This window comes from Callospermophilus lateralis, chromosome 2, assembly GCF_048772815.1.
Source record: "Callospermophilus lateralis isolate mCalLat2 chromosome 2, mCalLat2.hap1, whole genome shotgun sequence".
Classification (NCBI taxonomy): domain Eukaryota; kingdom Metazoa; phylum Chordata; class Mammalia; order Rodentia; family Sciuridae; genus Callospermophilus; species Callospermophilus lateralis.
This window is the reverse complement of record NC_135306.1, coordinates 3,556,502-3,571,842: the sequence shown is the minus strand read 5'-3', so window position 1 is coordinate 3,571,842 and position 15,341 is coordinate 3,556,502. Positions and strand designations below refer to the sequence as shown.

The window sequence follows — 15,341 nt, the reverse complement described above, 5'->3', positions numbered from 1 at the left end:
ACAGGTCCCCCACAGGCTCACCAGGAGGGTGGAGAGGAGCAGGAAGTCCACCCAGCATCGCCAGAGGCCAAGGCAGAGCACAAACCGTAGGTGAAGGACGGTGCTGACCCCGGGAAAGCGGAGACACAGCCAGAAGGAGGCGGGTGGGGGACACTCTGACCCGCCGTGTGGCTTCCCCCTGGTGGGAGGAGTGGGGCCGGAACTTGTTCATATCCCATGAACGTTCCCAAGATTCTCCAGTGACACACGGCTGGCCGCCAGGTCCAGCCTGGCGAGCTCCACACCTGCACTGTGGGCAACCTCAGGACCAGGACCCCGTCCCAGGGCTGAGGGAAGGCCCAGCAGGGCTGCCGTCAGGAGCAAGGTGGTCTTTCCGGAGGTGAGGTGGACCCTGGGCACAGGGGTGGTCGGATATGGAGGGCAGGTGGGATCTCACAGGCCTTTGGCCACCCGGGAGCCAGGGCTGGAGGCAGCACTGAGGAGAAGCAGCGCTGTGGGACCCCTCCTCACCTGCAGCCCCCCTTGGGCTGGGCCTGCCTGTGACCCTAGGCAGCATGGCCTCTGCCCAACAGCTGGCCTGGCTCCCGGGCCACAGGTGAAGCAGCAGCAGCCAACCTCGGGGGCAGCTGGGCCAGGCCAGGCCACTGGGGAGAGAAACAGCTGCAGCTGACCTTCCCAAGTGCCGATGGAGGGAGGCGAGATCTCTGGACGGGAGGGGACCTCCCCACCTGGTTTCCCTCCGACATCCGAACCACACATAGGCTGAGTCGTCGCCAAGCTCGGCATGGCGGGAGACCCACCGCCCTCCCCACCCGCAGATCGTGACCGAGCCCCAGACAGAGCTGATGCCCCAGAGACCCCAGAGGACGGCCCGAGCTAGAGTCCAGAGGTCTGGGTGCTGCTGGGGCCTGGGGCGGAGCGCCACCCTCTCTGGTCTCAGCCGAGGCTGTGAGCTAAGGAGGCAGGAAGCAAGCGAGACAGACACCCTGGCTTCCTGACCCCGTGCGGCCTCTGGGGGGACAGACGGAGCCTGCATAGCTGCTTTCATCTCCCTCTCTGGCAGCCCCTCCCCGCCTTCCCTGCCACACTGTTTATTTGCTAACAGGACCCAGATTTGTCCCTCAGGACCCACGCCCACCGTGCAGGCCAGGACCTCACTCCCCACCAACATTCCTCAGCACTTGGGGGCGCGCCCAGGCCCAGCGGCCCTCCGCCCACCCGCGCCCTCCACAGGGGTCAGCCGCATGAATTGGCTGCTTTGGGCCAGTGGCCGGCCAGCCCCTCAGGCCCTTAGCTCTCCCACCTCCTGGGTCAGCGCTGCACACCCCACACCTGCGCCCACAAAGCCCACCCACCACAGGACACCAGGCAACGAGGTCCTGCCCCTGGAGGACATGTGGCCACGTCTGAACAGTCTTATCATGGCTTGGGGCACTGCTGGCATCCGGTGGACAGAGGCCAGGGCAGCCGAGAGACCCCTGGAGGAAAGGGACGGCACCGCGGGGGTCTCTGCCACACACGTCAGTTGTGCTGATGGGGACCAGCAAGGCACCTCCCAGGCTGGTCAGAGTGCGGGGGACGCCCAGAGGCCGGAAGCCCTCGCACCGTCTCTCTGCATCTCAGCCAGGAGAAGCAAAGCAGAAGGGCCCGCGCTGCTTTCCCACAGGGACACGGCCAGCAGTGGGAGACGCTGGCTCAGAGCTGGCCTCTCAGGAGCCCCTGCCCAGAGCCAGGGCTGACGGAGCCCTGGGCTGACCCTGACCAGTCTCAGAAGAGACTCGGTTGGTAGGTCCTGGACCTCTGGGAGCAGTGGGGTTGGGGTGCTGTGTGAGACCAGCCCTGCTCCTGCCTAAGCGCCCCCCACATCCACAACGCCGGGTGGGTCGAGGCCCCAGGAGCAGGGGCTGCCTCCCGGGGACCAGGGAGCCGCCAGAGCAGCACGGTCGCTCAGCTCTGCCCCCCACCCTCACTTCCAGGGAGACAGAGAGACCCGCCATCACCCTGACTGGGAGGGCAGGCCCCATGCCCTTCAGAAGGGGACACACAGGCAGGGGCAGCCCCCTCCCACCTACGCCTGGCCCTGGAGGACAGAGGAGGCCGTGACTCTGGTTGACTTTGGCCCTCGCAGGACCTCCCTGCTCCCTCCCAACAGCCTGTGGGCAGGCCATCTGGTCCCCGCTAGCCCCAGTTCACAGTTTAGGACCGAGACCCAGAGAGGTAAAGGGACTCACCAAGGACACCAGGCTCCCAGGTCCCTGCCCTGGCTCTGTCCCCTCACCACAGGCCACTGCCAGCACACCCAGGGGCGGCGGCTGGCGGTACCTACCAGGTGCCCAGCGGCTCTCACCAGCTGGTGGGTGGAGAAGGGGAAGGCCGAGTTACTCAGGTCAGCGTCCAGCACCTCCTGCAGGATGGCCCGGCTAGGAGCAAGCACAGAGGGGTCAGTCAGTGAGGCTGGGCTGGAAGACAGGGGACAGCAGCAAGCAGGACATGTCCCTCTCCTCATGGGACAAGTGCGCACACTGATCCCATCAAGGAGAAGCCACCTGTCTGCTGCTGGTGCCAGGACTCCTGGTGGGACAGCTCTGGTCCCGGGCAGTGACCAAGGCAGGCCAGTCATCTGACCACGAATGCCCGAACACCCCTGGCCTGGTCATCAAGAAAAGCTGGCCAACGTGGCCTCAGTTTTGCCCAGAAAATACAGTGATTTGTCCAAGCTGGAGCTGGGTGGACAGGTCCCCGTCCAGCAGGAGAGCACTCCAAGTACCCGTCCTGCTCCCCCAGGCGTCCCCCAGCGGGCCCTCAGCCCCGACCCGTCTGCAGGGGCACTGGAGCTCGCTCAGAGCCCAGCGGGTGCCGAGAGCCGTCCGACCAGAGGCAGGGCCAGGCCACGTGACCATGTGTCACAGCTCATATCCACTGGTCTGTGGCTCCAGGGGGGAATCTTCCTTTCCCTCCCAACTCCACACTGCCAGCAGAACTGGCCCTGGTGCTGCTGAACTAACTGCCTGCAGCCTTGCGGGGCCACTCAGCAGTGACCCATCCCAGGACCCCAAGCCCGTGTGTCGCCTTGCAAATTCGCCCCTCCCGGGCCCTCCCCGCTCTCACCCCGCCCTGTTTAACCCTGCCTCACCCTGAAGCTTGGCCCAGCGGCACCTCCTCCAGGCAGCCCTCCCTGACTGCCAGTCTGGTCCCAGTCTCCTGCCAGGCTTGTCTCCCACTGCTTACACCCAAACTGGGAGCTCTGTGCCAACGGGATCCACCTCCCAGCGTGCCTGGCGTCACAGGATGTTCAGCACCAGGCATGGCAGCTGGCCTGGCAGGTGAGCTCTCCCCTGGCTGGAGATGTCCTACTTCCACCCGGGGTCCCCACAGGCGTTGGGGCCACTGCCCAGAAGTGCTGCTGACCCTATTGCCACCCCACGGTGCTGGCACTGCTCTCCTCTGAGAGCACACTCTGCGGGAGGTGGCCTGGCTGAGCTGGGGCTGCCGAGCACCTCCCCCGGGAGGGAGCTGCTCCTGGGGCCAAGGTGTCCAGGGCTCTGACCCAGGCTGTGGCCTCAGCAGAGCCAGGGGAACCCAGCCCTGGGGACCACGTCTGGGAGGACAGGCAGGCACCCCGTCTGCTGAACTGTCCCTCCCTGCAGGAGGCGCAGGTGGCCACAGGGCAGGGGCCTCCCCGCCGGAGCCCCAGGTCAAGTCCAACACCCGCACTTAGCCCTGGCCTGGCCAGCCTCGGCTCCCTCTGCTGTATGGGGACAGAGACGTCCCCTCACAGAGCCCTCGAGGCATCAAGCACCTGGCCTTGCTGATGGGACAGTGGCGTCACCTCCGCCCTGGCCGCACGAGGCTGCCCGTCTGGATCTCCGGTCAGCCGTGCTCGCCACATTCCAAGGCCCAGGAGCCAGGCGGGCTTGGCGGCTGCCCTCTGGAGAGATCTGTGGGGCAGCAGCTCGCGTGGTGCCCCCGCATCCACATCGCACCCTCACGTCCAGGCCCTGTGCTGAGTGCCTCCCACAACCGAGGGCTTTGCTCTCCTGGGTGCTGGGGACTTCCGGTGCGTGTAGAAACCTGGGGTGTCCTTGAAAGGGAGGGGACGCTTTAGGGGCAAAAGCCGGAAAGTCACTGGGAGGCGGCAGGTGCTGGCCCCGCCCCCGGGGAGCAGCCGGTAATGAGACTGCCTGTCCCCAAGGGCCACCCCTGACCAGTCTGCAGCCTCCCTGCCCACCTGCCTTCTCCACTCTAAAATGGTCCCTTCCCTATCCAAGGTCACCCTGGCCATGCAGGCTTGGGAGGGCTGGCCTCCCCCTACCCCAGCCCCCGTTCAGAGACTGTGGGCTCCTCGGGTAGCAACAAGACCAACTCGCAGCATTGGGCTCGCCGTGGGCAGGTGCTGCACAGGCACATCCCAGATGGTGCCATCCCGCCAAGTCTGCCATCCCTGACCCTCTCCCTGCCACATGCCCTCCAGCTCTGGCACTTACAAGCTGCGTGACCTTGGGGAAATGTCTCTACCTCTCTGTGCCTCAGTCTCCTCATCAGTAATGAAAGAACATCCACTTCAAAGACTAGTGCCAGGGCTGGAAACCCAGGCTCCCAGCTGGTGGCTCTGAGCACACCTGTGTGTCTCTTTTTGTCCCAGAGACCCTAGTCCCTTCCCCAAAGCACAGCAGGTGGGTCTTCTCAAAGTGCACATCTGCTCACGACCCTCAGTGGCCCCCAGGAGTCCTCGCCAGGTCCTGTTTCCTCATGGAGGAGGTGGACAGGGCTCAGTAGGATCCTCAGAAGGACCGCATGAGGGAAGGACCCGCCAGCCTGGCGTGGGGAGGCGCCAGCGACTGGTGTAGGATCTTACTTTGGCGCACGTGGCCGGTAGAGCCCCGGCCGGGGAGGGTGAACTGCAATTCCTGGCTCTGTGACTGACCCAGACCTGACTCGCTGCAGGTCAGGCTGACCATCACGTCCAGGGCTGTCTGATCTGGTGCTTTGAAGGTCATTTATCGGGCATGACACCTCTTGGTTTACCAGAGTGGTCGGCTACTCAGAATGTCCCATCTGGTTCTGCCCAAGGGCCCAGGTGGAGGGCCCGGGGTCCAGGTGAGGTCAGGTGAGCCCAGGTGCACCCCGTGCTCAGGTCCCCATCCGGCTCACCTGGCTGGGCCCTGGATGCTGATCATGCCCAGGTCCTCGGAGCTGTCGATGAGCTGGCACCGGAACTTCTGGTCCTGCAGGACAGTGCTGATGTGCGACCAGTTATGCTGGGCTGCAGCCCCGCCCACGGCCAGGTAGTAGCCGTCCCCTGGAAGAGCAGCGCCAGGCTTAGAAGAGGACCAGGGGACGGGGATGTGCTAAGGAAAGTGAGGGTAGCCCAAGGGCCTCCCATTTGAGAAAGCAATGCCCTTTCCTTGAGGTGACCCCCGAGGATCGGGGGCCTGAGCTGATGGGGCGACTGGGATGTGCAAATGGGACAGAGGTGTTGACCCACCGTGGGGCCAGGCATCGGCCTGGACACCCAGCTGGTCATCTGGGCCTGCCCAGGCCTGAGCTGCAGTTACGGGGAGAAGAGGCACAGAGCCAGGCAGAGGGAGAGAGCCATCCCCAGCAGGAGGGTGACCGCCGGGCAGGAGGGCTGACCGCCTGCCTCCTCCTGGCAGGAGCGGAGCTGGCCCACAGGAGCTGCTCCCGAGCACCACAGCCTGAGGCTGGAGAGTAAGCCCAGCAAGCTCGTGGTGACCACATCGCTACCCAGCAAGGCTGCCTTTGCCCGACGAAGCCCTCCCATTCCCAGCTTGGCCACACGGGAACAGCAGGGCACCAAGCTCAGCCCCAGCCTCCCGCCAGCATTGTCCTGCCACCAGTGCCCTCCACCCAAGCAGGCGGCAGCTGCAGCAGCCCCACACCCACAGGGTCTCTTACCTTCAAAGGCAGGAGCCAGGGGACCGGCCTCGGGGCCAGGGGCCAGGCGGCTGACCGTCAGGTCGCTCTCAGTGCCCCCGCGCTGGTTCAGCATGCAGGTGTACACCGTGGAGCCTGGGGGTCGGGGAGAGCCAGGTCTGTTCAGACGGGCCAGGGTGGGTGGGCAGCGGGGTGGGGCAGGCGTGGATGAGTGGAGGGCGGCCGGCAGCTCTCCTCATTCTGGAGAACTCCTTGGCAGGTCACCCGCAGGAGGCGGCCTTGGAAGACCCCTGGACTCAGTGATTCCATTTCTACCAGGTGACCCAGAGGGCCACCTAGGGGAAGGCCACCCACACTGCTGTCCTGGGAGGGAGGCCCCTTCCTCCTGAGCTGCTTGCCTCCCACTCCATCCCTCCCAGCGGTCACCAGAGATTTTCAGGGGCAAGAGCCACCCCTGCCTCAGCCCTGTGCCTGCTGAGCAGAGGCCATAGAGGTCTGTGGAAAAGGGTCATGTGGGTGGACAGAGGACAGGCAGGGAAAAGGGAAGGTGGGTGATGGACAGACAGGTGGAGGGCAGGAGGGTGTGGCCAGCGGGGGAGGGGAGGACGGTGGAGGAGAAAAGGACAGGTGGAAGGGGGCGGAGAAGGTAGGGCTGAGTGGGCGGGCAGGCAGAGGGCACCTCGGGGTGAGCAGGAGACACCCAGCCGTGGTAGGTGGGTCCTTGGTGGCTGGACGGTGGCTGGATGGAGAGTGTTAAGGTCAAGTTGTGTCCCCAGAGAGACTTGTGAAGAGCTGGGGGGTGGCCTTAGGGGGGAACAGGGTCTCTGTTACCTTTTGTAATCCAGCTATGGGGAGGGATCCTTAGGGTGGGCCCGGTCCCCGTCCCGTGTGACTGCCCTCCTTACAGGAAGGAAATGCAGGAGAAGGCCGTGTGGCATCAGGGACAGTGGCGTGGACCAACTGAAGCCAGTCAAGGCAAGGTCCCCAGCCAGACAGCAGGTGCTCCAGAGGGAGCCCACCCAGGGTCTTGGGGAGTATAGCACAGCCGATACCCCAATTCCAACATCTGGCCACCAGGACTATGAAACAATAAACGTCTGCTGTTTTTAAGCCACCTATTTGGTGGCATTGTGACTGCAGCCACAGGAAATGAATAAAGAAGAGAGCAGGTGGGTTTTGGGTGGTGCAAGGGTGAGCAGTACAGTAGGCAGGGAGTGGGCAGGGAGTGGGCAGGAGATACCACTGTAAAATTATTCATTATTCATCCAAAGTCAAATTCAACTGAGGGTCCTGGATTTTTAATTCTGGAAACCCTACCTGGGGACAGCATCCTGGAGGCAGAGGCTGGGCCCTCCCGTGCCAGGAGGCAGCCCTGAGGGCCTGCTGCCCCGCCTCCTTTCTGGAGCTAAGAAAGAAGGAAGCCGGAGGGAGGAGAAGGAAGGAGGCACTGTGGTGCTGGCAAGGAGACGGCCCTGGACACCACTCAAGCCTGTACCTGGGGGTCTGCTGACATCTGCAGAGAAGAGCCAGTCGGCAGCCTTGCTGGCATCCAGCCCCAGCAGGTAGAACTTCCCAAAGTAGGACATGTTGAACACAGCAGCAGCCCCTCTGCAGGTCAGACACTCCTTCTGGATCTGAAAAGTCCCGGGGTGAGTGTGCAGGGTCTTTGAGGTGCACTTTCCCCTCACCACTGGGGGCTGGGCCCTCCCCAATGCACCTGTTCTGAGCCTCCCCTCCTCCCTCCCAGACTGAGCCAGCCCTTCCCAGCTCAGGACACACTCTCTCCAGCACAGGGAACATTCTCTAGGAGAGATCACTCGCTCAGTCATAAAACCAGGCTCGGCAAATTCAAAAGGATTCAACTTACACAAGGCAGGTTCTTTGACCTGCAAAATTAGAAGCAGAAAAAAAAACTGGGAAATCCACAAATAAGTGGAAATTAAAGAGAACACTCTTAAAGAACCAACAGATCAAAGGGCACTAAGGAACTACTGTGAGGTGAGTGGACGGACACGACACCCAACCCACAAACACTTGTGAACACGTAAAGACTGTGCTCACACAGAGGGTGATGGCCACATGTGCCTATGTCATAAGAGGCTCAACAACCCAACCTTCCACTTTGAGAACCTGGAAAAAGGGCACACTAAACCCAAAGCAAGCAGAAGGAAAGAAATAATAAAGATTAGACTAGAAAAATCAGCAAAACCAAAAGTTGGCTCTTTGAATAGATCAACAAAATTGACAAACCTTTACTAAAATCAGCAATGAAAGAGGAGCCCTCACCACCCACCCCACAGACAGAGGAGGGTCCTGGGGGAAGAGGAGCCCTCACCACCTACCCCACAGACAGAGGAGGGTCCTGGGGTAAGAAGATCCATCACCACCCACCCCACAGACAGAGGAGGGTCCTGGGGGAAGAGGAGCCATCACCACCCACCCCACAGACAGAGGAGGGTCCTGGGGAAGAGGAGCCATCACCACCCACCCCACAGACAGAGGAGGGTCCTGGGGGAAGAGGAGCCATCACCACCCACCCCACAGACAGAGGAGGGTCCTGGGGTAAGAAGATCCATCACCACCCACCCCACAGACAGAGGAGGGTCCTGGGGGAAGAGGAGCCATCACCACCCACCCCACAGACAGAGGAGGGTCCTGGGGAAGAGGAGCCATCACCACCCACCCCACAGACAGAGGAGGGTCCTGGGGAAGAGGAGCCATCTCCACCCACCCCACAGACAGGGGAGGGTCCTGGGGAAGAGGAGCCATCACCACCCACCCCACAGACAGAGGAGGGTCCTGGGGGAAGAGGAGCCATCACCACCCACCCCACAGACAGAGAAGGGTCCTGGGGGAAGAGGAGCCATCACCACCCACCCCACAGACAGAGGAGGGTCCTGGGGGAAGAGGAGCCATCACCACCCACCCCACAGACAGAGGAGGGTCCTGGGGTAAGAAGATCCATCACCACCCACCCCACAGACAGAGGAGGGTCTGGGGAAGAGGAGCCATCACCACCCACCCCACAGACAGAGGAGGGTCCTGGGGGAAGAGGAGCCATCACCACCCACCCCACAGACAGAGGAGGGTCTGGGGAAGAGGAGCCATCACCACCCACCCCACAGACAGAGGAGGGTCCTGGGGGAAGAAGATCCATCACCACCCACCCCACAGACAGAGGAGGGTCTGGGGAAGAGGAGCCATCACCACCCACCCCACAGACAGAGGAGGGTCCTGGGGTAAGAAGATCCATCACCACCCACCCCACAGACAGAGGAGGGTCTGGGGAAGAGGAGCCATCACCACCCACCCCACAGACAGAGGAGGGTCTGGGGAAGAGGAGCCATCGCCACCCACCCCACAGACAGAGGAGGGTCCTGGGGGAAGAAGATCCATCACCACCCACCCCACAGACAGAGGAGGGTCTGGGGAAGAGGAGCCATCACCACCCACCCCACAGACAGAGGAGGGTCCTGGGGGAAGAAGATCCATCACCACCCACCCCACAGACAGAGGAGGGTCTGGGGAAGAGGAGCCATCACCACCCACCCCACAGACAGAGGAGGGTCCTGGGGAAGAGGAGCCATCACCACCCACCCCACAGACAGAGGAGGGTCCTGGGGGAAGAGGAGCCATCACCACCCACCCCACAGACAGAGGAGGGTCCTGGGGTAAGAAGATCCATCACCACCCACCCCACAGACAGAGGAGGGTCTGGGGAAGAGGAGCCATCACCACCCACCCCACAGACAGAGGAGGGTCCTGGGGGAAGAGGAGCCATCACCACCCACCCCACAGACAGAGGAGGGTCCTGGGGGAAGAGGAGCCATCACCACCCACCCCACAGACAGAGGAGGGTCCTGGGGTAAGAAGATCCATCACCACCCACCCCACAGACAGAGGAGGGTCTGGGGAAGAGGAGCCATCACCACCCACCCCACAGACAGAGGAGGGTCCTGGGGTAAGAAGATCCATCACCACCCACCCCACAGACAGAGGAGGGTCTGGGGAAGAGGAGCCATCACCACCCACCCCACAGACAGAGGAGGGTCCTGGGGTAAGAAGATCCATCACCACCCACCCCACAGACAGAGGAGGGTCTGGGGAAGAGGAGCCATCACCACCCACCCCACAGACAGAGGAGGGTCCTGGGGGAAGAAGATCCATCACCACCCACCCCACAGACAGAGGAGGGTCTGGGGAAGAGGAGCCATCACCACCCACCCCACAGACAGAGGAGGGTCCTGGGGGAAGAGGAGCCATCACCACCCACCCCACAGACAGGGGAGGATCCTGGGGGAAGAGGAGCCATCACCACCCACCCCACAGACAGAGGAGGGTCCTGGGGTAAGAAGATCCATCACCACCCACCCCACAGACAGAGGAGGGTCCTGGGGGAAGAGGAGCCATCACCACCCACCCCACAGACAGGGGAGGGTCCTGGGGAAGAGGAGCCATCACCACCCACCCCACAGACAGAGGAGGATCCTGGGGTAAGAAGATCCATCACCACCCACCCCACAGACAGAGGAGGGTCCTGGGGGAAGAGGAGCCATCACCACCCACCCCACAGACAGACTGATAATAATATACCACAAGTTAGTTCAGAATGGACAAATGTCTAGAAAGCATGAATCACTGAAACTGGATAAAGATGGAAAAATATGAATAAAATTGTAACAAAAAAAAAAAAGAGATTAGGGCTGAGGTTGTGGCTCAGTGGTAGGGTGCTTGCCTAGCATGTGTGAGGCACTGGGTTGAGTCTCAGCAACACATATAAATAAAAAAAGAAAGAAAGAAATTTTTTTTTAAGCCTTTAAAAATTTCCCACAAAGCAATGCCCAGGCTGGGGCTGGGGTTGTGGCTCAGCAGTAGAGCACTCACCTAGTACGTGCAAGGCTCTGGGTTCAATCCTCAGCACTACATAAAAATAAATAAAATAAAAGTATTGTGTCCAACTACAACTAAAAAATAAATATTGAAAAAATGAAGAAATGCCCAGGCTCAGATGTCTTCACTGGGTAATTTTATCTAACATTCAAAGAAGTGAGACCAATTCTTCACAAATTCTTCCCAAAAAATATCACAGTAGGAAATGTTATTCCAATTTATTCTAGGAAGCCAGCATTATCCTGATGCCAAAACCAAAGATAAAAGAAAACGATGGACCAACATCCTTTATGAATGTAGACACAATCCTCAACAAAATACAGCAAACCCAATCCAACATCAAGGAAGGATTCTACACCATGATCAATAGGCTCATCCCAAGAACGTGAAGTTAAATCACATTAAGAGAATAAAAAACAAAAAACACATAATCATTCAATGCAGAAAAAGTACTTGACACAAATCATGATAAAAACAAATGACAGAAGGAGCTCCCTCAACCTGGCAACCTACAAAAACCATGTAGTACATACACACTGTACGTCTTGATCAAACACTGACCCCCACCCCCAAGATCAGGAGCAATACCACTCCCACCAATTGTATTCAACTTTATATTGGAGGCCCTAGCCCAGGCAATTAGGCAAAGTAACAATAATAATAAATGGCCTCAGATTGGAAAAGAAGAAGTAAAAATACACCTATTTAAGATAACATGACTTTACATATAGAAGATCCTAAAGAACCCACTAAAAAAATTATTAGAACTAATAAAATAGTTCAAAAGTTTGCAGGATACAAAGTCGACAGACCAAAAATAAAAATAATAAAAACTATTATATTTCTATAGACTAACACTGCACATTCCGAAAAGGAAATGGAGAAAATAATTCCATTTACAATAGCATCAAATAATAAAAATGCTTGGGGAATGAGGTTAACGAAAGAAATGCAAACTCTGTACTCTAAAGAACTGGAAACGTTTTGGAGAGAAATTTAAGAAGACCTAAAGAAGTGGAAGGACAGCCCGTGCTCATGGGGAGAAGACATGAGCTAAGTCAAGGTGACAACACACCTCTCATTGTTCTCCACAGTCCTCAAAATCCCCACCGAAACCTCAGCCAGCTCCTCGGCAGACACTGACCAGCTGACCCCAGAATCCACAGGGAACCATAAGGGACCAGGATGTTCCAAACAATCTTGGGGACAAAAGAGCAAATTGGAGGACTCACATTCCCTGTTTGCAAAACTTACTGCAAAGCTAGTAGATAAACCAGAGTTGGACTGACTCAAGGATGGACGCAGAGGTCAGCAGGGTGCAATCCACATTCTGGAAATAGATCCCCGTGTGTACGGTTAACTGGTTTTTCAACAAGGGTGACAAGAGAGTTCTGTGGGTGTGAGGTACACACTCACCTGTCCAAGCCCAAAGCGAGGACTACAGGACACAGGAACAGCAAAAAGGCCAGGCTTTACCTGACTGATGGTCGAGCGAGACCAGGTGTCTGGGAGCGGGCACACCCAGAGCACTTACAACCAGCACTTTACCCCGAGAGCGCAGGTCCCCCCGGCTCCTTATTGGCTGAGTACCGTGGGGTGCACTGTCTTCCTGGGGTCCTCATCTAGGTTTTACTGTCTCCTATTGGGCTGTTTAAAGAAATGTACCTTTAGTTGTCCCCACCTCCCTATGTTCCCCTGGGGCAGGAAAATCTTGGATCCAGTGTTTTTGGCCCATGGGTCAGGCCACCCCTTCCCTCGCCTCCTGTTTGCCAAGAGGCTATGAATGATCTGGTGTTACCTGCTTGTAACTCTCCGCTCTGCTCTGTCTCCCCCGGCTGCCTTCCCTCACCCCAATTTTACACTTAGGGCTGAACAGTGTATTCTGAAAAGGGACCAACACACTTTCTCACAGGAGAGTCTCCAACACAGAGCACTGTGGTAGCACGGCAGCCACGTGCACAAGAATGAATCTGGACCCTTCCTCACACCATGCACAAAACTTATCTCAGAGGAGCTAAATTATAAAGCGCTCAGGAGAAAACTCGGAAGGAAATGTCTGTGACCTTGAGTTAGTTTCTTATACATGACGTCAAAAATGCAAGGGACAAAAAGGAAGGAAGAGATGAGTCAGATGTCATCTAAATTTTAAGTTTCTGCTGCAAAGGACACCATCCTGACAGTGAGAGACAATCCGACCAGGAGAGAAAGTTTGCATATGATACCTCCAAGGGGCTCCTATCCAGGGTGTATATTTCAAAAAATCTTTTAACACAATGATAAAAAGACAAACAACTCAATTTAAAATAAGCCAAAGGTCTGAATAGACATTTCCCCAGAGAAGATATCGAGGGGCCAACAGCCCACAAAAAGGTGCGCAAGGCGAATAGTTAGACACGCAGGTCAAAACCGCAACGGGACCCCTCTTCACCCCCTGCAGCTTGGCGAGAGTGGCTGTCGAAGCCAGGGAGGAGCTGGAACTCACACACACTGCTGGGGGGAGACCACTGTTGGACAGAGTGACCACACCTCGGCCACTCCAGCCCGGGCGTCGGAACACAACCTGCACCCAGATGTTCCCAGCACACCATTCATGACTGCCCCAAACGGGAGCAACCCTAAGGCCCATCCACAGACGAATGGACAGATGAACTGTGGCATGTGCCTGCAGCAGGCTCCAGTTTGCAAGAGGCAGCGAGTACAAATACCACAGGCCACCACACACCACCACACAGAAGGACCTTGAGGATATTCTGCTAATGAAAGAAACTGGCCACAAAAGCACGTCTATTTTATGAGTTCACTTAAATGGATTACCCAAGGCAGCTCCTAGAGACAGAAAGCAGATTAGTGACTGCTGTGGCCTGGGGTAGGGCAGGGTGGATAAGGGGGTGTCCAGAACTAGACTGCGCTGATGGCCGTGCAACGGCCCTGTGAACTCACTGAAAATCCCCGAATCCGGCCCTTTCGATGGATGAACCACACGATATGTGAATCACGGCCAACCCAGCTCTCCCACTGCCCTCCCCACGGCCCACCAGCACCTCAGTGGGTCTTCAGCCTTCCCTCCCACACTGCCCCCTGACCACTGAGCAGACCACGACCTCACTGTCATGACCAACCCTGAATGTGACCATGGCAGTGGCTTTCCCACACCAGGCAGGCCCCATGTGCCTCGGGCTGCACTATGTCCTCCCCAGCCCGCCCCACAGGTGGCCACTGCCAGGCTCGGGTGCCCTAGGGGGCCTCGGGTGGCACAGGAGCAAAGGAGCCCATGGGAGCCCACTGTGGGTCTCGGTACCAACCCAATGCTCAGTGATGCCACACGGGGAAACATGGAAATGGGCCAGTGTCCACTCCAGGCAAATGGGCAGCACTGCTGCCCAGCTGCCCCCTGGGACAGGTGGTCACTCTGTAGCACACCGTGGGCACCTCCTCCTCCCTGCCCTTCAGCTGCTCGTCAGCCTCCCTCCTGACATCACTAGCCTTTATGGAGCACCCACTGTTTGCAGACCAAAACCAAAACCCCAAGCAGCGTCCTGGGCTACTGCCCGCCGTCTGCCCAGCCTGGGGCGGCTGCCAGCACTGACAGCGAGCGCGTTTCCTGCGCTGGGACCGTCTCAGCCGCGGTGCGGAGGCTGGTGAAGACACCCAGCCAAGTTGGCATCTCCCGGAGCCTCCACATCCTCAGGGCTGGGAGTCCCAGAGGCTTCGGGAGCTGCAGCCTGAAGGTGCCAGACGCAGCCCCGCAGCCCCGCGACTCCCGTGAGGGAGGCACCGCCAGGGACTGGGCGCTGAGCCCACCTGCAGCTCCCACGCTTCGTGACCAGGGGCCTCCTGCTTCCCCCTCAGCACGGCCTCTCCCCAGGCCTCTGCCCAAATTTGCGCTGGAGCAAGCTTTGGGGACAGTGGGGACAGTGGTGGAGATAAATGGTCCCCTCCCTCAAGACCCGCTCCTGTTGAAGGAGCACTGGGGGCTTTAGGGCAACACAGAGAGCATCAACCTTCTCAGCAAGGTTGAGCAGAGTGGCTCCCCCATGAAGCCCTGTCAGGCACCAGGGCCCCTCCCGAGGTTCCCCGCCCTGGGCCCTGGGTCCTGCTGAGGGCTGGCTCTGCTCCCAGACCAGGCACAAGGGCCCAGGAACAGCAGTAGTGCCCAGCAGGTGGCTGGGCTAGGGGTGGGCAGGGCTTTGCTTATTGCACGGGAGCTGCCTGCGGGGTGCAGGCTGCTGGAGGGGAGGCCCAACCCAGGGTGGTGGGGAGCCGAGCACCAAGGGGCTGTGGGCTGCCCGGGGCTCCATCTGGCCAGCTTCACCTGACCATTTTTGGAGGAAGGGGCAGAAGTCTGTAGCACACAGATTGTAATAGCAGAGCTTCCCCAGCTCTGTTCCCTGCTGTCCCCTGGGGGGACCCATTCAGGGGCCAGGTGCCCAGCATCAGCAAGCCCACCTTGTCCTGGACCTACAGCTGTGGGCAGAGCCCTCTGCCGGAGGAAGACCCATCCGTCAGGCAGCCTCAGGACCAAGAAGGGCTCAGAGGGGTGCTGGCCTGGCCTGAGG

General features: G+C 59.2%; 1 protein-coding gene across 1 annotated transcript in view; it reads right to left on the bottom strand.

Annotated features, from left to right (window-relative positions):
- The window catches only part of Sardh (sarcosine dehydrogenase), a 54,087-nt gene that overhangs the window by 15,640 nt on the left and 23,106 nt on the right, over window positions 1-15,341 (bottom strand). The window contains exons 14-17 of the mRNA XM_076843038.2: window positions 7,391-7,529; window positions 5,917-6,030; window positions 5,152-5,299; window positions 2,327-2,420 (exon numbers count right to left, since the gene is read on the bottom strand). Coding sequence (XP_076699153.2) covers window positions 2,327-2,420; window positions 5,152-5,299; window positions 5,917-6,030; window positions 7,391-7,529 — 495 coding nt within the window. The remainder of the gene's footprint in view (window positions 1-2,326; window positions 2,421-5,151; window positions 5,300-5,916; window positions 6,031-7,390; window positions 7,530-15,341) is intronic.